The following is a 20977-nucleotide window of genomic DNA, read 5'->3' on the forward strand; positions in this document are numbered from 1 at the left end:
GAGAAGGATTCTAGAGAAGCTCTAATTAGCTGTTCCTGCTTACTATATCGCACTTGCACCTCGGGACTTGAATTGACGTCGTGAGATATTGCATCACTGAGCATAATGTCTGATTACGAGGACAACATGGACGTAGACGCTCCGGCGTCCAAGAATGCTATCCAGTTCAGCTCCGACAATACCGGCGCAAAGCACAAGAGAGTTGCAGCAGATCTACCAGTTGAAGCTCAAGATAACTTGCCCTGGTAAGACTATACTTGGTTCAATTCTCCAAAACAAACAACTAACTAGGCTCAGGGTAGAAAAGTACCGTCCGAACTCCCTCGATGATGTTTCCGGTCACAAGGACATCTTAGCTACGATCAACCGATTTGTCGAAGCGAATGTACGTCGTTTGCCCAGGAGCTGCCATTCCAGTCACTGATTTATCCAGCAATTACCACATCTTCTTCTTTACGGCCCCCCGGGTACGGGTAAAACTTCTACAATCCTCGCTTTGGCTCGAAGGATATATGGCAGCAAGAACATGCGGCAGATGGTGCTTGAACTCAACGCTAGTGACGATAGAGGAATTGATGTTGTTCGTGAACAGATCAAGACTTTTGCGAGTAAGTATGTCGAGTTAATTGTGAGGATGCGGACTTACGGGGTCCATCGCAGGTACAAAACAAATATTCTCAATGGCACCGTCCGCTACCGGCAAATCGTCGCTTGCATCTTTCAAATTGATCATTCTGGATGAGGCCGACGCCATGACATCGACGGCGCAGATGGCTCTTCGCCGGATCATGGAAAAATACACCGCCAACACTCGGTTCTGCATCATTGCCAACTATACTCACAAGCTCTCTCCTGCCCTTCTTTCCCGATGTACTCGATTCCGCTTCAGTCCGCTCAAAGAGCAAGATATCAGGGTTCTGGTCGATAAGGTGATTGAAAAGGAAGACGTCCGTATTCAACAAGAGGCTGTTGCTAGCTTGGTCACATTGAGCCGCGGTGATATGCGCCGTGCTTTAAACGTACTTCAAGCCTGCCATGCAAGCAGTACGTACCTCATTTCATTGCGCAGGTCTTGTACTAACCATCTTAGGCAAACCACTCCCCATCAAGAACGCACCTAAACACCAGGCCCTTCCCGAGCCGGAGACGATCACGAACGAGACGATTTACGACTGTATTGCCGCACCTCATCCGGCTGATATCCAGCAGATTATGACCACACTCCTCGCGACCAGCGACGTCACCTCGTGTCTCAATACCCTGAATACATTAAAGATCAACAAGGGCCTTGCCCTAGCGGATATCCTTGCTGCTCTTGGAGAGCAGCTGCAACGACTCGAAGTTCCAGCACAGACACGGATCACTTGGCTGGAAGGGTTAGCAGAGATTGAATGGCGTCTGTCCGCTGGCGGATCAGAGACCGTTCAGACAGGCGGCCTTGTAGGAGTTATCCGAAATGGATGTGAGTTGATGGGAGACAAGGGTGTGAGTGCGGCATAAGGCTGTTAGTACATTACGAATCCACGTTTTCTGTCCCCAGTACCCTGCATAGCGGCATAGGGCTCTCTCGCCCAGTCAAAAGTGGGAGGCCGGCCCTTAGATAAGAGTGGGGTTTCGTGGATCATCAGATCTTGGTGCAGAGCACGCCTTGTTCTTGGCTACATGCTCGCCAAGCGGTAACACAGTCAACCCTGACAAGAGATATTTAGATATACTTTACGCCTCCCTCTGAGGCTTTTTCTTGATCTGGCGAGTCACCAGGGCCGGAGGTCGGAGGCTGGAGACTTTTGCGGACATGGCCGAAGGGTGCCAGGGTCTGGTTCTCCACGCCAGAAGCAGGGTCTTGGCTGCCAACTTGGAGTCTCCAACTCCATCCCGCGGACTCGAGGCCCAGCTCCATCGTCCAATGGCAGCTTCGTTCTGTATCTTCAATGCACCCCATTAGCTAACATTTTCTCTCATCCATGCTTTTCTATTCCGTATTCTAGCGTGCATGCACTGCATGATATCTTCCGCGGACATTGCTTGAAGCAGATAGAGACCCGAGGAAGAAGGACTGACGGTCCCCGCTGTCCAGGCCTCACTGAGAGAGCGACGGAGTTGTGTCCCGCATTTCTATTTAACGCCCTGCCTCCCCACCGACCTTTTACTCTGTCCGGCTTTCTTTTTGTTTCTTGCTCAATTGCTCATCTACTGTCTGCTGCCACTATGCGTTCTCTTTCACTCATCGCCCTCTCGGCCATCCCTCTTCAGGCCTCCGCTGAAAAGGTGCTTGGAGCCTACGTCTTTGCACGCCATGGAGACCGCACAGCGAAGATTCTCAAGAACACCGAGCTCACTGTCCTGGGCTACAACCAGGTCTACCAGACCGGCACTGCCTACCATGACCGCTACATCAACTCGACTTCCTCGCACTACATCGACGGCATCGAGGAGCAGGTTGTCGACCTGGACCAGCTCACTGCCTCGGCCCCGGCCGACGCTGTGCTCCAGAATTCCGCAACCGGCTTCCTGCAGGGCGTCTACCCCCCTGTCGGGGCCATGTCCAGCATGGAACTTGCCAACGACACAACCGTTGAATCGCCATTGAACGGCTACCAGCTCATCCCACTTTCCCTGATCGATTCTGGCGCTAGCAGCGAAGACAGCACTTGGCTGCAAGGAACGACAGACTGTAACAAGGCCAAAACTAGCAGCGACAGTTACTACGAGTCCGCTCTGTACAAGAAACTGCTTGACGAAACCAAGGACTTCTACAAGTCCCTTGCTCCGCTCATCAACACCTCTTTCTCGGATGCCGACATGACCTTTAGAAACGCATACTCCATCTACGACTACCTCAATGTCGGCTCTATTCATAACAAGACCAACACCCCCACAGAATCCCAGCTCCACCAAGCTTTCCTCTACGCCAACATTGAGCAGTACAACCTCGCCTACAACGACTCCGAGACCGTCCGCGCCATCGCAGGGTCTACTCTCGCTGCCGAGATGCTCATGGGTCTCAACGAAACCGTTACCTCTCAGGGAAAGGTGAAGCTCCACGTTGAGTTTGGCTCATACGGCACTTTTCTCTCGTACTTTGGCCTTGCACATCTCCCAGCAGCGGATGTCAACTTTACCGGTATTCCGGACTACGCCTCGTCCATGGTCTGGGAGCTCGTCACCAACTCAACCTCGGACTCTTTCCCTTCCACAGACGAGATCAGCGTCCGCTTCGGCTTCCACAACGGTACCATGACGAGCTCTTTTTCCAGCCCGACAGAGTTCCCTCTCTATGACCAGTCCAGTGCCACAATCCCCTGGTCCACCTTCGTTGAGCAGACGGAGAAAATTGCTGTTATGACCACGGAGCAGTGGTGCGATGTCTGCGGGAACACAAACGGACAATGTGCTTCGTCCGGTGGCTCGTCTGATTCCGGAAACGCCTCTACCAACTCTACTGACGGTGGTAACGGCGGTGGAATCTCCAAGGCTGTGGCCGGTGTCATTGGTGCTATGGTGACCCTCGCGGTGGTGCTGGGTCTGCAGGCGCTTTTCCTCCTGATGGGACCGTTCAGGCTAAGCAAGAAGGGAAGGGCTGCCGATGCTTCTCCTGAGGGGACGGTTGTGGAAGAGAACAAGGACTAAAGTGGGTAGAATGCCCGGATTATTTCTTACAATGTGAGAGCGGTGACATGAAAACGTAATAAGTGTTCGTCTAATATTGTTACGGCTTGTATCACGGAACGTCTTATGATAAACGCCTGCAAAAATGAATTCATGATAAGCATAACTTGATCCAACCGAGCATCCTAAAACATTGTGAACTTGACAGTTCGTCGCTGAGCCTTGAAAGTCATCCACGAACATGGTAGGAACTCTAATCCAAAAACACCAAGACCCCATCCCGGTTTGAGATTCTTTCATCAAGCCTTACCCAGTCCCTACTCCATCCACCCCTTCCATCCGCCAGCTCTGCCTCCAGCACGCGCCCACCCTCCGTCAACCGGGCATTCCTAGCTGATGCCCCGAAATTGCCTCCGCTCTTCCACTTGAAACGTCCAAACTCATTCGTCAGGACACTATTCAGCGGCAACCTAGAGGCATTGAGCCGTCCAGAGACCGCATGGCATGACGCAACAAGCTCATAGTTCCCTTGGAGGGATATATCCCTGGATGAGTGGGAGAAATTTCCGCGGTGGTTCGACGGAGCTGGAGCTCGAGCTGGGACTGGTGCCGGGAGTGGGACTGGCGGCTTCGCATGTTCTTTGTCGGAATCAGACGAGGAAGATGAGCTTGAAGAATCACGCCGATGGAGCCCCCATTTCGATTTTGACTTCTTTTCCTTCTTCTCGTGGGACCCGGAATGCTGCTTGATTGCGTCCTCCCCTAGTGACCCCACTATTGCGCCTCCAATTGTGCCCAGGATGCCATGATTGACTTGATGGCCTGCGTATGCACCTGCTGCGCCGCCGGCTAGGGCTCCCAGGACTCCGCGCTCATTGGGGTCTTGGGGTTGGCCTTGGCCGCCTTGAGGGGTGTCTTGGGGATATGTAGGCTTAGGTTGCTGGGGATGCGGGGGCTGCTGGGGCTGTGAGGGGTATGCAAATTGATACGGAGCTTGTCCTGGGGTCTGCGACGTAGGGTAGTCGTGGTATGGTGGCGGAGGTTGGTAGCCGCCGTAGTATTCCTGTGGTGGGTATTGATAGCCACTGCTATTCTGTGGCGGATACGCTGCATCGTTTCGATGCTCCTGGGGTCCGGCGAGGTATGCAGCAGGGCACGCGGGGTATCCGGCCGGAGGTATGGGGCTCTGGCTACCATAGCCCTGGCCATGGCCTTGACTGAGGTATTTGCTGTCCCTGTAGTATTCTTCGGAGGCCATGGTGGTTGACTGTTACTGGTGTCCTTTCGGTTGTAGGTATTTAGAGTAATGGAGATGGGTTTTCGAAGTCGAGGGGCTTGTGGCTCAAGAAATACTGCAGCCTTGCGGACTTTAATGCCAGCAGCGCTGAGGGTACTAGCTCGATTAGGAAGGTGGCCTGGATCCTCAGCCGTGGCTGTGCGATATAGGGCTCTTGCACCGCCACCATCTGGGTTCCAGCAATCCTTCAGCTGAGTCGAGTTATTAAAGCTCAGGACCGGAACGTTCAATGGTTGGAGCTGAATTGGAGTAGCCCATGGCCTGACTCACTAGGTAACTCACAGGCCGGCTGGTGTGATTCCCTCTGTGTGGACGGAACTATTGAATCCATAAAGCCCCTGCACAGCACTAGCAAGCCGAGGAGATTCTATGGACTGCCTCGTACAGTAGACATCTCTCATTATGCGAATTGAACCAGTTACCTTCCAAAGTGTTGACTTCATGCTTTGGTGTTGTGATGCTGGCGATCTATAAAATGCTTGGCCTCGGCTGACGTGACGTGAGTTGGCTCCGAGACTTGGCCGAAAAGCTTCAACTCACCACTTTTCTCACTCGCCGGTCTCGCCCATTCCCATTCCACGAAACCCGGCTCCTGAAGGGGCAAACAATCCGTGCTGTCAAATTGCGTCACTTATCTTAAACTTGCATTCAAGCATAGCGGCCATCGCTACTCTACCGTGGCCAAGGAGCGTCCTTTGAGCTCCGTTTGCTCCCGCCTCCCTCGCGAGTCGTTCTCGAGGTCGCAAATCCCGATTCAAAGCATCCTTTTTCCACACCAAAATGTCCGCCCACTATGCCACGGAACCGGCGCCCACCGCATCCGCGACGCTCAATACTACCTTCGGTCCTCTCCACATCGCGCTCTTCGCGAAGCAAACTCCGCTAACATGTCGCAACTTCCTCCAACACTGCATGGACAATTACTACGCCGGTACCATATTTCACCGAATCGTCCCAGACTTTATCATCCAAGGAGGCGATCCGAAGGGGACAGGCTCTGGCGGAACATCCATCTACGAATACCCCGAATTCGAGTACGATCCCGACGCGCGCGATCCGAACGAGAAGGTCGTTCTGCGAGATGAATTACACAGTAGATTGCGGTTCAACCGGCGCGGGCTGGTTGGGATGGCGAAGAGCGAGGATGGCACGTATGGGAGCCAGTTTTTTATCACCCTTGCCAATACCGAGCGCGAGTTGAACGGGCAATGCACGCTTTTCGGGCGCATTGAGGGAGATACGCTGTACAATATGTTGAAGATTGCGGATGCGGAGCGCATTGAAGGAACCGAACGACCTGTATACCCGGTGAAGGTTACGTCGTGCGAAGTGGGTGATTTGGGGCCGTTTGTGGACAAGGTTAAGAAGAGGCAGATTGTCGCTACAGGGGCGAAGACGGAGGAGAAGCCGGCTGCGAAGAAAAAGAAGAAGGCCAAGCCTGGTAAGGCCTTGCTGAGTTTTGGCGGGGACGATGAGGAGGGTGAGGAGGATATTCCTATTCGGCCTGCGAAGCCAAAGTTCAATCCTACGCTCGTCACAGATACAAAGCTTCCAGAGAAGGGGCCGTCAACGAAAGACTCATCATCACAAGCGCGGAAACGGCCTAGGTCCCCGTCTCCGAAACGAGAACGGCAACCCTCCCCTCCACCGAAAGACCGACCAAAGACACCAGACCATGCAAACCAGCTTCCGTTACCGGACCCCGAATCACCAGCTCGCTCACCTTCTCCACCGACAAAGCAATCATTCTTATCGCGAACAAATGCCGAAATCGAGAACCTCAAGGCTTCTATGCGTCGCACCGTCCATGCCCCAGCCGCAGAAACAAAACCAAAGTCTGCCCTCGAGGCTATGATTCCTCAGACCGCAATCCGAGGCCGCAAACGACCTCTCCCAGGAAGCGTTAATGCTAGCTCAGCGACAAACGGAATAGCGGGTTTCAGCAGCAGCAACAGTGCCGAAGCCGAAGCGCTCAAGATGTTCAACGCCTTCAAGTCTAAACTAGAAAACTCCGATTCCCAGCCCACCACATCAACCAAACGCCCATCGACAACCAAGCCCGAAGGAAAAGAGAATGATGACGAAGACGAAGAATCCCAACTCTGCGACCTGCATTTTATCGCAAATTGCCAATCCTGCCAATCGTGGGACAATGACGCCGAGGGCGGCGCTGATACGGCTGCAGACGATGACGCCAATGACAGCGGCTGGCTCAGCCACCAGCTGCAGTTTGGCAAGGATACGCTGGGCAAAGACCTGAAATGGAAACGCGAACACCAGGACGTGGATACCTTGATGGTTATTGATCCTCGGGAGAAGGAGAAGGAGCTTGCTGGGACGAAACGCGGGAAGGGTAGGGGGTTGGAGAGGGATCGAGAGCGGGAGAGGAAGCGCGGGAGGGTGGGTGATTTGGAGTGGTCGAAGAGGTGATATATAGAACACGTGTGTACATATAAGATGCGACCTAGTTTCTATGATCTGAGGTTAGAGCCCGCATACTACCAGTCGAAAAGAATCCAGACACGCGGTCCGGGTTCAGATGTGTATTTACATGGTAAGCTCTTAATCCAAAAAAGGATCAATAAGAATCCCAAAGATATTTCCATTACATAGCCTTACATTTCCATAGAGCGATTGCACCCAAAAGCCAATCTAGCAAGCATAAATCTAGTTCCTGTTTCCAAAGTAGTGGTATCCCCGATCCATCATGGCCTTAGCATTAGCCGTCCTCTCATCCAGATCCTCCTTGGGCAGCCCAAGCACGTCATTAGCAAGCCCATGCTTCGCCCCATAGAGACCGTCGCCATTGGGAAAGAACGCCCTCGCGTACATCAGCATCCCGATACCCGTGAAATCGCCCTTCTGCAGGAGCTCCATGCCCCGTGCCCACCGCGCCTGGCTGGGCTCGTTGACAATCGTCCAGTCCTCCCTCTTGTCGCCCGACACCCGCAGCCAGCTCTCCAGCATATCCTGCTGGCTGACGACGAAGCTGTCAATAAACAGCGGCTTGTTCGCCCAGTTGCTCAGGGTCGGCGAGCTGTCGCTGCTGTCCTGGGGCAACTCGGGAAGACTAAGGAGGGAGGCAACGGCACGCCCGCACTGCTCCAACGTACTAACATTGATTTTTGTCGCACCGTCGTCGTAAAAGGTAACCTGCTTCTTGGGGAAGTCGAAACCAAACCACGCCTCCCCAGTCGTGAGGCTATGCTCGTACCAGAACCCACAAGCCAGCGCGACCCATTGCGCGCCGACGGCCTCAATCGCAGCGGCAGCCTTCAGGTACGCGGCGCCAATGACGATCTCCTTCATGAGCGTCTCGTTGGTGAGGTCGCCGCCGTAGGTGTTGGGCATGATGTAGGGGATGCCTGCGCGGCCGGCGGCGTGGATGATCCTGGCCTCGAGGTCTTGGGGCGCGTTGACGGCCAGCGAGATCACGAGGAATTGGTGGCCCGTAAGCGCGGCGACGACGGCGTTTTCGTCGTCGTAGTCGACGCGCACGACCTTTGCGCCTGAGGGGAGCGGGGTGTTGCTGTCTTTGCGGCTTATGGCTGTGACGGTGTGCTTGCCTGTCTTGAGGAGCTCGGTGGTGATGCGCTTGCCAACAGAGCCGCCAGCCTGGTATTGTTAGTGAATAAAAAGGTGAGAAGAGAGGAGGACATACGCCGATGACAGCGACACGCTCAATGCGGTTGGTGAAGCCGGCAGGCTGGTCCTTGGCGTACTTCTGGGCCATTGTGAGATTGGAGAGTCAAGATACGATGTTTTCGAAACTCAAGTGCGACGGAAGTGTGCTGGAGTCCATCGTGCAGGAGGCATAGGTCCTTTATAGCTTGCAGCGCGGGGACAGAGGATGCAATGGCTCTATCTCCGGGATGGCACTGTTTCTGCGCACGGCGGATTTGGACGAATCCCGCCGCCGGCTGGGCGGGCTGCAACCGCCGCCTCGAGCTGTCGATGGGCGCAAAGGAGATACCGGAGATTAGTTAAGTCCTCTGACGCTGGTGCAATAATATTCCCGTCGTGACATCAATCCGGAGCATCGGAGTCGGAGTACTCCAGTCTCAATATGCCCGACTCGCTTGTCGCTAGTTCACCACTCTTGAAATGCAGAAAGGTCAACGTATGCAGACAGAGAGGGGGGCTTTATTTTCTTTGTCCAAGCTCCCTTGCCAAGAGCAAGGATCATTCCTCCGAGCTTAATGTTTGCTAAGAATATACCTAGCTAGCCCTGAAGTCCTCTCGAGTATCAAGATCAAGACCCTGCCCGGTAGTCTAGCCCTAAGTTGACACTCGCACTTGCACCCGCATCACCGCCAGTCACACTCATAGCGGCGCAGCATACGTAGTAAAGTCGAATTGACAAAAATCCTATCTCCAAATCGTAGTCAACTTCCTGTCGGATCCATCCACCATAGCTCATAGGTCTGACCTACGCATCCATGCCCGAATCCTATAAAAGCCAAAATGCATGAGCCTGTTAGTCGGTAGATTGACTAAGCTTCGTTCAACCCTTCAGTATGCAAGTGCTTCCCTCGCGAGCTTTGGCATTCAAGGATGGCACTTGTTAGGGCTAGAGGAGATTGTGCTGGTGCATAGCTTTGTAAGCGCCGCATAGATCAGTGTATGCGCACGTGAGCAGCTGCGCTCAAGGTCTCCGCCACCCGCCGGAAATAAATTCTATTCTCTCCGCATCGAGTCCGGGGTCGCGATATCGCCATCTAATCATATCAACGTTCGTTTCGCCCCCTCGCCTCAGCCTTCCACTCCAGTCGCTATCTAGAGCTCAACAAAACCATACCCGAGAAACGTCTCTCTTTCTCTTTCGACCCTCGCCAGAAAACACCTTATCATGAACTTCCCCGGGATGAGCGGCTCTTCCGCCGCAAGCATGACCGGCTTCGGTGGCCTCGGAGGCAACAATACGCAAGGCATGACGGAGCAGGAGCAGGCTATGGTGAAGATGGTTTGTCTCGCCTATCGCAAATCAGACGTGTATGGACGCTGACAGTCACAGATGCAAAGCGGCATGGAATCGTGCCCGCTCAAGACCGTCATCTCCGGCGTGATGGGTTTCGGTCTGGGTGGTATGTTCGGAATGTTCATGGCGGGTGTACGTACCTTCTAACCTCCCCTTTTCCCTCTTATAAAAACTAACGCGCTGCAGATGTCCTACGACTCCTCGCTCACCCCGCAAAGCCAAAACATCGCGAACCTCCCCTGGCGCCAACAACTCAAGCACGGTTTCAAAGACATGGGCTCGCGCTCTTGGTCGTCCGCGAAGAACTTCGGTATTGTTGGCGCGCTGTATTCGGGGACGGAGTGCTGCATTGAGGGCCTGCGCGCGAAGAACGACCTCACGAACAGTGTGTCGGCGGGTTGCATCACCGGTGGGATTTTGGGTGCCAAGGCGGGGCCGCAGGCTGCTGCTTTTGGGTGTGTTGGTTTTGCGGCGTTCAGTGCGGCGATTGATGCTTATATGAGGATGCCGGAGTCGGATTAGATGTTTCAGCCCAGGAGATGGGATGAGTTGAGATTGAGTTGTGTTTTCGTGGGCATTGGCGTTTTGGTAGATGGGATGCATTGTGCATGGCGTTGGATTTGCGTTGTGGGTTGCGACTCGCTGCTCTTTTGTATAATAGTGTATAGACCTGGTATGGACGATCTGGTTTTGTCTGTGAGTATTTGCGAGGTGGATGGACGTCTACCGTATCAACATCTATTTAAAACGCCGATACATGCACAGATCAAATGCTGCTGATCAGAACTATGGAGATAAACAGCCCATCTCTCCATGAGATACAAGGTTCGGCCTATGGTTAAGGGACGTCTAGGGGGGGAAGAACCTACGTGTAAGCACAGAATCTCCGCATGTACTGCTGGTTTCTCTAACTACGGCCCTCTAAAGCCTCCACTCAACCACCACTGTACCGTATTCTGCAGCCCCTCCTCCAGCGAAACGACCGGTGCCCATCCAAGCGTGTCCTTCGCAAGCGTGATATCCGGCCGTCTCCTCGGGGGATCATCAATCGGCAATGGCCGGTATTCTATGACCGGCGGTCCCTGCAAACCTCTGATCTCATTCACAACACGACGCACAACCCCCGCCAGCTCCGTCAGGGACACCTCGGCGTCATTGCCGATATTTACAGGTCCAGGGACAGCAGTGGCCTCGACCTCCATCAGGGCGACCAGCCCACGGATACAATCATCAACATACTGGAACGAGCGCGTAGCCGATCCATCGCCGGTAATAACAAAAGCCTTGCCAGACAACGCAGCAGCCACAAAATTAGAGACCACGCGCCCATCCCCCGCTGCAAGACGAGGCCCATACGTGTTGAAAATGCGCGCAATTCGCACATCCACGCTCCGCGGCGCCTGCCGGAACGCCCACGCCAAAGCCTCGGCCGCCCGTTTGCCCTCGTCGTAGCAGGCTCGAGGCCCATACGGGTTAACGTGCCCCCAGTAGGATTCGGGTTGCGGGTGAACCTGCGGCGACCCATAGACCTCGGAGGTGCTGGTGAGCAGGATGCGGCAGCCCTGCTGCTGTGCTAGGACGAGGAGATTCCTTGTACCTTGGTATGCAGTGTCGAGGGTGTCGACTGGGTCCTTCTGGTACTGGGGCGGGCTAGCGGGGCAGGCGAGGTGGTAGATGCTCTGGAGGCGTGGTAGGACGGGTAGAGGGTTCTGGATGTTGTGGCTGAGTTTGATGTCAGAACCGTGCGTTGATGGGGTTAAATTGGAGGTTCAGGACTCACTCAATTAATGCAAAATGCGGATGGTCTTGCAGATGGCGGAGGTTTAATGGTGTGCCGGTCTGGTAGTTGTCTATCCCGATTACCGTCTTACCTTGTTGGAGCAGGTGGTCGACCATGTTCGAGCCCAGGAAGCCAGCAGCCTAGCGAGAACAAGTTAAGTAGTGTCAAGATGAGCTGAGTATCCGGGGAGTAGGCGGAGCTCACTCCTGTGACAAGGACTGGCTTCTCGAATGAATCCATGAATAGGATAGAGACGAAGGTGAGGAAGAAAGAGGGAAACGCAGGGAATGACGTCCCTGGGTAAGAAATGGCTTGGTGGTCAACACACAGAACCTGGTCGACTCTTGCTAAGCAGGGGAGTATCAATCTCAAGAGGAATTGCTTGAGATCTCTAGAAATACTCTGTAGCTAGGAACTGGGGGAAGGGGTGGTAGGTAGGGGGTGTATAGAGCAGACAAGGCAATGATTGATTGACGAATCAGAGAGCAGCAACCACTTAGTCAGACTCGGAGCTGATGGAGGAAGTCCCGTGACTCTGGGGCAACTGGTGCAGGGACTCTACTTGCTCTGCTTGCTCTGCTTGCTCTGCTTGCTCTGCTTGCTCTGCTTGCTCTGCTTGGCTCTTAAAACATGAATCCAACTCCCAGCTCCAAGTTACACTGCTTACACTCATATGACTCTATGCAGTCTTCTAGTGCCATCCATTGGTCCACCTCGATCCATCCCAAGCAGATGCGCTGCCCACCCGGACATACCGACAGCCCAGCTGCGTCAGGAACGATCCGTCCAGCAGGTTTCGGCCATCGAAAACGTACTTTGGTCGCTGCATGGCGTTGACAACGCGCGGCCAATCCAAGGAAGCTGTCTTGAGATCCAATTCGTTGCAAGGAGTTCGAAATTGGTCCCATCCAGTTACCAACACAATGGCGTCTGCCAGATCGCATGCCTCATAGGGGGACTGCCAGATCCGAAGCTGCGCACTGTCCCCGATCTCCCCCACTGCCAATGCGATCTCGTCCGATGGAGCCTGCGGATCATAGATCGACACCTTGGCTCCTTCCTCGAGAAGGCCTCGGGCGACGGCAATGGCCGGGGAGTTCTTTGTATCGGAGGTGTTTTCCTTGAATGAGAAGCCTAACACAGCCAGTCGGCGCCCCGAAATGCTCCCATGCATACAAGCAACAATACGATGCACGAACCGACCCTGCTGCCAGTCATTTATGCTAATCACAGACTCCCAGTACTCGGCGACGTCATGCAGATGCAGGCTACGCGCGATGTACACCAAATCGAGAATATCCTTTTGGAAACATCCTCCTCCCCAGCCAATACCCCCGCGCAGCATGTGTGGTCCAATGCGTGGATCAAGACCGCAAGCTGCCGACACGGAATCGACATTAGCACCGACCGCCTCGCAAATGGCGCTGAGGGAGTTGATGCTACTGATCCGCTGGGCGAGCATCGCGTTGGCGGCAAGCTTGGCCAATTCCGACGACCATCGATCCATGTGCAGGATCGAGGATCGGGGAATCCAGATCTCATAAAGCGCCGCTAGGAGATTTGCCGCTTGCTTGCCGGACACACTCTGCGCAGACCCAATCAGCACGCGACTGGGTCTCAGCAGGTTCTCGATGGCAGATCCCTCAGACAGGAACTCGGGATTGGAGAGAATCTCAAACTCGGCCTCTGTGGTGCCACAATTGCTCAACTAGGATTTCATTGTCAGTTATGGAAGGTTGTGGCGTAGTAGAATCCGCCTTGCCTACCAGATCATGAAGCATCTCTCCAGTGCCGCATGGGATGGTGGATTTCTCCACGATAATCTTCGGCCCCCTAGCCACCTGGGCGATGGTACGAGCGACGCCCTGAATGTTCGTCAGGTCCGCCGCACACCCTCGACCGGCTCCGAAAGACTTGGTGGGAGTATCGACACATATGAAGATCAATTCCGCTTGTTCGATGGCGGCTTCTACTACAGTCACAAATTCCAGGTTTCGTTGGGGCTCCTCGCGGTCCTGTACCGTTGATAGCATCTCATTCATACCAGGTTCGTAGAAAGAGGGCGTCCCTTCTGCCCATGCTCGGATTCGGCTCTCATTCCTGTCAGCCACCACCACGCGGATATCCGGACACTTGTATGCTATCACGACGCCCAGCGGGCCGCCTGGCCGGCGTTAGACATAGTGGATGGGTTGATAAGGATGGTCTTTCTTACCAACAAAGCCGGCCCCAATACATGCCACGGTACGCATTATTATGTGGTTGATGATATTTGGTGATGGTGTGTAGCAGCCTCGATCTAGGTACGACAGCTCTATAAAACCACCCTGGGTTTGGATGGGCATGAGATTGCTGCACGTCATGGGCTCCGCCTCGGGATAGGCCATTACAACGAGCCCAGATGACACGTATCTCATGCATTATTCCTGTTCAGGATGTGTGTTGTCCGAAAGAATGCGTATTCTACATGAATTCCAAAATGAACGACTTGAAGCTACAGGGGCCAATATGGCGACTCCATAACCTGGTACTACTTGCATCATATCGTTTCCCCCGAGGCTGTCCGCGTTCGATATATCAGTCTTCAACGTTCAGCTCGGTTTACATTTTGATTTTCGCCTAAGATCCATTACCACAACCTTTCGCGAGTGGACGATCTTCCATTATGGCGATTAAACAGGTCCAGCCCAATGGTTCTCGTGCTTCATGGAATCATTCCAACCGCATCTATGCCATCCTCCGATACAATTACATCGTCTTTCCTTGTACTCTGTTGCTGACCTTCTACGGTATACTCCCGCATCTGCGTCGCGCGTGCCTATGAGCTGATGTGAAAATTCCGATCAGGGCTCAACAAGCTAGTTGACTACACCGGATACTATGCTCAAGTATCTGAGCAGGGCTGGACGAGGTCCGCCACTATCCATGCGGCCCTGTCTGCGTTGTTTTTCTTCATTCAGATCCCTCCGTATGCGAATACTATCGGCTTGTGTTTGCCCATGCAGCCCTACAAATACTCCAAAGGCCCAAAGACAAGACGCCTCGGCACTCTGAGGGTCTGCCTCGTCACCAAGGGGACCAACGTGCAGGTACGGTTGTCCTCTTCTCACGAGCAGCATCGATTTTGATTCGTAGTTTCCAGGCCGCAATTAAGTCCGCACGCTGCTGGGACGTTCTCACTCAGCGTAACCATCCCTCGGTGCGATTCCATGTCCTGGTGGACAACGACAATGGCGACGAGTTTCGCCAGCAGCTGCCGTCGTACATCACTGTGGACCAAGTGCCCAAGCACGTCCCTTCGAAGAAAGCCATGTACAAAGCGCGGGCTTTGGAACATTTCCGTCAGAAATACAAGCTATCCAAGGAAGACTGGGTGCTGCACCTTGACGAAGAATCCGAGATCGATGAGCACGTCATGGTTACTTCGTTAGACTTCATTGAGCGTGGAATAGCGCTGTTCGGTAATGTACGTATTTTGTTTTCTTTTTCTTTTTTTTTCAGCTGGAAATAAGCTGACCTCATGCACAGGGAACCATCTACTACACGTCGACCAATCATTGGACAAGCACATTTTTATCTGCAGCCGAAGTCGTCCGTCTGGCAGAGGACTACGGCCGCTTCCATCTCCCGTTCAAGACGTTCCAGCGCCCACTTTTGGGCTGGATCCATGGCAGCTGGATGCTCATCAATGGCGAGGTGGAGAACACCATTGGATGGGACACCGACAACGTGTGCGAGGATTACTGGTTTGGCTATCACGTACGTCCTGCAAGATCCTGCAAGATCCTTGGGCCGAACGCATGAGACCTTATCGGAGTAGCTAACAAGGGTCCAAATTGATTGGTCCGCAGGCTGCCAAACATGGCTTCAAGTTCGAATGGGTGCATGCATTGTTTCGCGAGCAGCCCCCGGTCAGCGTGATGGATTTTTGGAGGCAGCGTCGCCGCTGGTATACTGGTATTTGGGCGACGAACAAAATCACCGTGCGGCTGGCGCTGATTGCAGCTGGACTGGGCGGGCTTGGGATCTTCGTCTTGTGGGTTTCTTCGTTTCTTCTTCTCATACAGACAGCCACTGACACCACCTTGCAGCCCCATTGTCGCCATCTTCGGCCTCCGCGCTGTGGTCCCATCCTGGTACTGGACTTGGATGCTGTTCAATGATGCGTCGAATCTGCACGTCCTCGTTGTTGCGGGGATTCTGCAAGATCTCAGTGTCAAGGATATTTCCGTTGTAAGTATTGTGTATCATGCTATGATGTCGGTGGTCCTGTCACCCTTTGCACATATTCTGCAAACGGTAGCGCTGGCCTCGGCACTGGTGGTTCCTTCGAAGGGCTACGTTGTCATCGATAAGACTTAGGGAGTATCGTCATTGGAGCAGGGGCAGGACAGAGTGATATGTAGCTGGGTTGACCATTGCGGGATATGTATACGCAGGATGTCGACTGGTTGGCTGGTACTTTCGGGCCTTGTCTTTTCTTTTTCCTCTGTGTATGCCGTCGATGATTCCATCCCTATGATGTCGAATAATGTGATGAGTGTTTTCTTTACCAACAATCGTCCTAAATCTTCCAACCAGCTGCATATGATAGATCCCCCGATGCGGTGCATGATAAGTTCCAGTAACGGCCTGCGTAGAATCTGATTATCCTGAACGACCACCATCAATCGCATCTCCTAGCAAGGACACGGGAGAGGAAATAAGGCGTACCATGGCCCAAAGGCAGCGAAAGCGATGGGTGGATGGCCTGCGAGGCATCGCAACCTTCCTGGTGGCCTTCAACCACTTCTTCAATGGCGAGATCCAAACGCCCTATCGCTCCTTCTGGGCCGACCCCAGCTCTGCCAACCGCCACCTGATCCAGCTTCCCCCCATCCGTCTCCTCTGGGCCAAAGACGCCATGGTCCCTCTGTTCATGGTCATTTCCGGATACTCCATTGCCACCAACCTTATCCAAACGCGAAAAGCCCATCCCTCACTCCTAACAGCACACATCCGCTCTTCACTCTGCCGCCGCCCCCTACGCCTCTTCCTGCCCGTCTTGCTCCTTTCCATCCCATCCCATCTCGTGTACTACTTCGACGGCTACGCCCACGGCTTCAGGCCCAAAGTGACGCATCAAATCCAGCCGGGTGTTGCGCCATGGCGGCATGTGCGCTACGCGGCTGAGTTCCTCATGGACGGGCTGAACGGCATCGCCCTGCAGTATAACGAGGGCATCAACGAGCAGTTGTGGACCATGTCGTACGAGTTCCGCGGGTCCTGCTTTGCCATGCTCACTGTTTTCGTTCAGGCGCCCTGGTCGCCTGCCACGCGGCTCGTTAGTCTCGTTGCCCTCATGCTGTATATGTGCTGGTATGCGTACTGGGACCTGCTGAGCTTCATGGCCGGCTTGTTTCTCGCTGAAGTCGAGGCGGAGAGGGAGCTGGTTTCGACGCAACGCGCTTGTGTCGGCGTGCGTGCGAGACGCACTTTGCTGGTCGTTGGCTTCGCTGCGGGCGTGTATCTCCTTTGTCTTCCGTCGGCGAAGGACATGGATGACTCCTCCTATCCAGCGGGATACGGGTTCCTGCGCGTCTTGTCCACGTGGCATTGGACGCAGTGGTCGCCTTGGCTTGATACGCAACGGATGTGGCAGGCTGTTGGGGCCGTGCTGTTCTTCGCGGGCGCGTCGAATGCGCTGTGGCTGCAGCGGTTGCTGTGCAAGGGTCCCGTCCAGGCGATGGGCCGGCTCTCGTTTGCGGTATATCTGCTGCATATTTCAATATATCAGCTCTGGCGCGCGCCTCTCCGTGATGGGCTCTGGTTGCTGCTTGCGGGCTCGGAGTATCCTGGCGCTGAGGAGGCGAGTGCGGAGAGGCTGAGGGCTTTTTTGGTGGTTTATGTTTTAGCAGGCGTGATCTTGGGGTCTGTGGTGTTTTTGGCGGCGCATGTTTATGTAGGATATGTGGATTGGAGGGTAGTGAGGTTGACGAGGGATGTTGATCGGTGGCTTAATGGTGATGGTAGAGATGGCCACAGGGAGGAGGAGCACATCAGAAACCAAGGTAAAGACCATCGAGACTGAACAAGTTCAACTCAAGTCGAAGAAATCATTTATTGCGAGAATTCTCACTAGATATATGTTTCCCACAAGGTAGGGTTCGTGAAGAACAGGACAGACATAACTCGCATTCTGAGATCACACCACCAGGCATCCGATCGTAACATTCACCTGGACCCAGGCCATACATAACATCATGAAGCATTGACACACGCGATATACCTGCCCCACCCAAGCCCTAATAAAGCGTCTTCAACTGCCAAAGCGGCAAATTCGGATCAAACTTATCCCAAACAATCTTCCCCTTCTCATTGAGATGGGCCCCCTCATCCGTGATCGGTATACTGGGGTCACTCTCCTCAATCTCCAACTTCGACACGCCCCATTTATCCCTGGGAATCCAGATCGTCGGCGTCTTAGCCGTAATACACGGCTCAAAGTACGCATTCCTCCTCTCCTCATCCGAGTACCTAATCTCCACATGGTCCCTGCGCACCTTGCGCCTCAGCGCCGCGAAATCCCGGTACAGGTTCGGATGGAACCATTTCAGGACGCGGGACCACCTGCTCCGTGGTGCGGTCTGGAGGAGCGCAAGTTCCTCTTCTTTAGCTTGTTGCAGTTCTTCCTCGACGTCGAGGGTGCGTGGGAGGAAGGAGTTGAGTGGTGCCAGGGCCTCGTTGAGGGAGAGGTGTGCGCATATAAAGAGGATCGTGAAGAAGACCATGATGAGCAGGGGGCCAATGGATGATTTGATTGCGAAGAGACCAATGAGGCAGATGTTGGCCAGGTAGATGCCTGTTAGGAGGTGCTGGAGGGCGCGTGGGTAGACGAGGCCCTTTGTGTCGATGCGGATGTCGTAGACGAAAAGGAAGTTGTAGCGGTAGGCTTGGTAGACGAGGTACAGACCGACGAAGCAGAAGCCGAGGATTAGAGGGGCGATGCAGGAGTATGTAAGTGCTGTTAGATTAGCTTATGTATTTTAGTGATAGGGATGAAGGACAGGAGGACACACCAATTACGCCCATGTTTGTGAAGACGGGAAAGACATTTCCCCAGCTTATCTGGCTGAGTGCGGCCCAGCGCTCGTAGAGGCGACGAGGGGAGCCGTCGAAGAAGGTGGTTATAAACTTGAAGACGAGCACGCTCATGATCTGCACCACGGCTAAGGAGCTGGTGGTTAGACCCTGGAGGAGGAAGTAGGAAATGTAAAAGTTGGTTGCCTTGGGCAAGTTTTCGGCAAGGAGGTCCTTTGCTGAAAGCGGATCTTGGATAATTTGCGCTGTCGCTGCGGAGGCTGCGGATGTCAACGTCGTCACGAGAAATACCTGGACGACCTGGAAGCAGAAATGTGCCGTCTGAGTGAAGAGTTCAACACGGGCTGCGGAAGGAACGCCGGCACGCCGGGCGCAAACTGGGCACTCGTTAGCAGTTGTAAGAGCAATAAGAGAGGAGTGTGCGTACATCGACAAATTATAGGGACGAGAGACATCAGTAGGACCAGAGCCGCAGCCGGTAACAATCCCGCGATCACGCCCTTGATCACCCCAGGAAGGTCATCGATGAAGCCCAAGAATGGGATCTCAGTCGTGAGGTAGGAAATATTAGAGATGGTACCAACAAGCGCGGAAGGAATGGACCAGAATATAATCATTGCTGCTATACCACCCTGGATGAGAAACCGTCTCACGATACGCTGCCACCAGCTGAGGTTTAGCGCGGACCAGACGACCTCGTCAGGAGATATACCAGAGAATCGAGGTGTCATATGAAGTGGCTGATGGTGAGATAGTGTTTGGAGCGCGACTTGCGCATCAGACTGAGAGTTGAACTCGATGAAGATAGCAGAGAGCAGCCGTGCTTCCCCATTTTGGTGTTTCTTCTGCATGCCCTCGATTTCTTTGGATATATTGACCAGCTCCTCGCGGAGCCAGCGTATAGAGTCGACCTTTTCTCCAAGGAGCTTGGGACGGTGAGTCGGGCGTCGAAGCTTATGGTACATTGCTGAGCCATTGTCTTCGCCATCGGCACAATCTGTGCATGAAAAATTACCAGCTTTGAGTAGCTTCAAGCGCATGGAATTAGCCGATCGAATCAGTTTTGTCTCCAGTCTCTCCAACCGGTGGGCGTACTTGTCCCTTTTCTGGACCCTTTTCTCGAGTTCACTGCAGTCGGCCGTGATCCAAACTCGACGGATACTATTCCCAAAGACTTGTTGTAGTTTCTTTTCATTCTTATAGTCTTCTGGAACCGACATGAAAAGCACTGTTCTGGATGAAATCCGGTGGGCATATGCAGGCGAGTTAAGGTATGCCTGCCGCAGGTTTGCGTAAAATATACTTTCTCTGGTTACAGTATAAAACACATATGCTGTTTGTGGAAATTAGCCCGGAAATACACTGATACTTGGTCAATCATACTGAAGTACACGCATGCCATGATGGCATGGGCATAGTAACGGCTTTTATCCTTCACATTACTGAAGCTCAAAGCGTCGAGCTGAGTATTCCCCACGCCACCTGTGGCGTGAATAGGAAGCAGTACTGGCCATGTAATTAGGCATCCGACGAAGAATGTTACGCAGAGGATCCGTAGGAAACGCAGGAAGAGGTAGCCATCCATTGAATGATGGTTGAGGACATGGGCGTCGGAGATTTTGAGGAATTGTCCAACCCAGTTCACCCACCCTGTAGGAAGCTGTGGACTTTTCTCACTATTTATCTTTGTCTCAGCAACTGCACTAGGAGCCACATTGATTGACGACGCAAACGTACTGTTGATGCCAGCAAGGCAAATGGCTCCTTGGAGCATACCATCGCAGCTGCGTTCGGCGGAATATTAGAAAGATTGAGAACCAGATGGTTGCAAGCACCAATGCTGGAAGCAGAGTAGATAGAAGTGAGGATAGGGACGTAGAGTCTCCTCCACCAGTAATTGTGTCTAGTGTCTCAGATGTCGTTGAGGAGGCGTTTCCTCTCGAGGACCCGAGATTGGGATCATTGTTGGGATCCTATAGTCTCCATTATCAGAATAACAGTCAACCTGTGCCATATAAGGCTACATACAAGCAGATCTTGTCGTGCAACGAGAAGGTTCATTAAAGTCCGCTCCGCCATTGTGGTTGCAATTGGGATGTATCATGTTCTCTCTCGGACAATTCAAGAGCAGAAATAAACTCCTAGCTTCCGCCAACATCAATAGCGATGTGACTTTTGCCGGGTACATATAATCCTGCGGCGCGTGCGCATCACTAAGGGAGGATTCCATGGC

At 53.5% G+C, this 20977-nt stretch overlaps 10 protein-coding genes across 10 annotated transcripts; 5 read left to right on the plus strand and 5 right to left on the minus strand.

Annotated features, from left to right (window-relative positions):
• Window positions 1-105: 105 nt before the first annotated feature.
• Window positions 106-1500, plus strand: DSM5745_00195 (replication factor C subunit 3; the record flags this gene model as incomplete). Its single annotated transcript, XM_026742211.1, has 5 exons — window positions 106-245; window positions 298-385; window positions 434-608; window positions 661-1044; window positions 1091-1500. 5 exons carry the CDS (start codon window positions 106-108, stop codon window positions 1498-1500), a joined length of 1197 nt encoding a protein of 398 aa, XP_026608056.1.
• Window positions 1501-2208: 708 nt separating this feature from the next.
• Window positions 2209-3630, plus strand: DSM5745_00196 (uncharacterized protein; the record flags this gene model as incomplete). The annotated part of the gene is made up of 1 exon (XM_026742212.1): window positions 2209-3630. One exon carries the CDS (start codon window positions 2209-2211, stop codon window positions 3628-3630), a length of 1422 nt encoding a protein of 473 aa, XP_026608057.1.
• Window positions 3631-3862: 232 nt separating this feature from the next.
• On the minus strand, window positions 3863-4867 carry DSM5745_00197 (putative glutamine-serine-proline rich protein; the record flags this gene model as incomplete). The annotated part of the gene is made up of 1 exon (XM_026742213.1): window positions 3863-4867. The coding sequence occupies one exon, from the start codon at window positions 4865-4867 to the stop codon at window positions 3863-3865; it is 1005 nt and encodes a 334-aa protein (XP_026608058.1).
• An 819-nt stretch (window positions 4868-5686) lies between these two features.
• On the plus strand, window positions 5687-7336 carry cwc27 (putative peptidyl-prolyl cis-trans isomerase; the record flags this gene model as incomplete). The annotated part of the gene is made up of 1 exon (XM_026742214.1): window positions 5687-7336. One exon carries the CDS (start codon window positions 5687-5689, stop codon window positions 7334-7336), a length of 1650 nt encoding a protein of 549 aa, XP_026608059.1.
• A 237-nt stretch (window positions 7337-7573) lies between these two features.
• Window positions 7574-8639, minus strand: DSM5745_00199 (aromatic alcohol reductase; the record flags this gene model as incomplete). Its single annotated transcript, XM_026742215.1, has 2 exons — window positions 7574-8521; window positions 8568-8639. 2 exons carry the CDS (start codon window positions 8637-8639, stop codon window positions 7574-7576), a joined length of 1020 nt encoding a protein of 339 aa, XP_026608060.1.
• A 1116-nt stretch (window positions 8640-9755) lies between these two features.
• On the plus strand, window positions 9756-10406 carry DSM5745_00200 (translocation channel protein TIM22; the record flags this gene model as incomplete). The annotated part of the gene is made up of 3 exons (XM_026742216.1): window positions 9756-9869; window positions 9921-10016; window positions 10071-10406. 3 exons carry the CDS (start codon window positions 9756-9758, stop codon window positions 10404-10406), a joined length of 546 nt encoding a protein of 181 aa, XP_026608061.1.
• A 389-nt stretch (window positions 10407-10795) lies between these two features.
• On the minus strand, window positions 10796-13916 carry ugd1 (UDP-glucose dehydrogenase; the record flags this gene model as incomplete). The annotated part of the gene is made up of 6 exons (XM_026742217.1): window positions 10796-11606; window positions 11756-12011; window positions 12199-12323; window positions 12420-13372; window positions 13431-13828; window positions 13880-13916. 6 exons carry the CDS (start codon window positions 13914-13916, stop codon window positions 10796-10798), a joined length of 2580 nt encoding a protein of 859 aa, XP_026608062.1.
• Window positions 13917-14329: 413 nt separating this feature from the next.
• Window positions 14330-16026, plus strand: DSM5745_00202 (glycosyltransferase family 2 protein; the record flags this gene model as incomplete). The annotated part of the gene is made up of 6 exons (XM_026742218.1): window positions 14330-14453; window positions 14512-14753; window positions 14807-15130; window positions 15193-15423; window positions 15516-15700; window positions 15756-16026. The coding sequence occupies 6 exons, from the start codon at window positions 14330-14332 to the stop codon at window positions 16024-16026; spliced, it is 1377 nt and encodes a 458-aa protein (XP_026608063.1).
• A 661-nt stretch (window positions 16027-16687) lies between these two features.
• DSM5745_00203 (uncharacterized protein) lies at window positions 16688-17425 on the minus strand (the record flags this gene model as incomplete). The annotated part of the gene is made up of 1 exon (XM_026742219.1): window positions 16688-17425. One exon carries the CDS (start codon window positions 17423-17425, stop codon window positions 16688-16690), a length of 738 nt encoding a protein of 245 aa, XP_026608064.1.
• A 523-nt stretch (window positions 17426-17948) lies between these two features.
• Window positions 17949-20823, minus strand: DSM5745_00204 (putative DUF221 domain protein; the record flags this gene model as incomplete). Its single annotated transcript, XM_026742220.1, has 6 exons — window positions 17949-18667; window positions 18723-19121; window positions 19172-20077; window positions 20128-20480; window positions 20521-20717; window positions 20773-20823. The coding sequence occupies 6 exons, from the start codon at window positions 20821-20823 to the stop codon at window positions 17949-17951; spliced, it is 2625 nt and encodes an 874-aa protein (XP_026608065.1).
• Window positions 20824-20977: the final 154 nt, after the last annotated feature.

This window comes from Aspergillus mulundensis (assembly GCF_003369625.1).
Source record: "Aspergillus mulundensis strain DSM 5745 chromosome Unknown scaffold_0, whole genome shotgun sequence".
Taxonomy (NCBI): domain Eukaryota; kingdom Fungi; phylum Ascomycota; class Eurotiomycetes; order Eurotiales; family Aspergillaceae; genus Aspergillus; species Aspergillus mulundensis.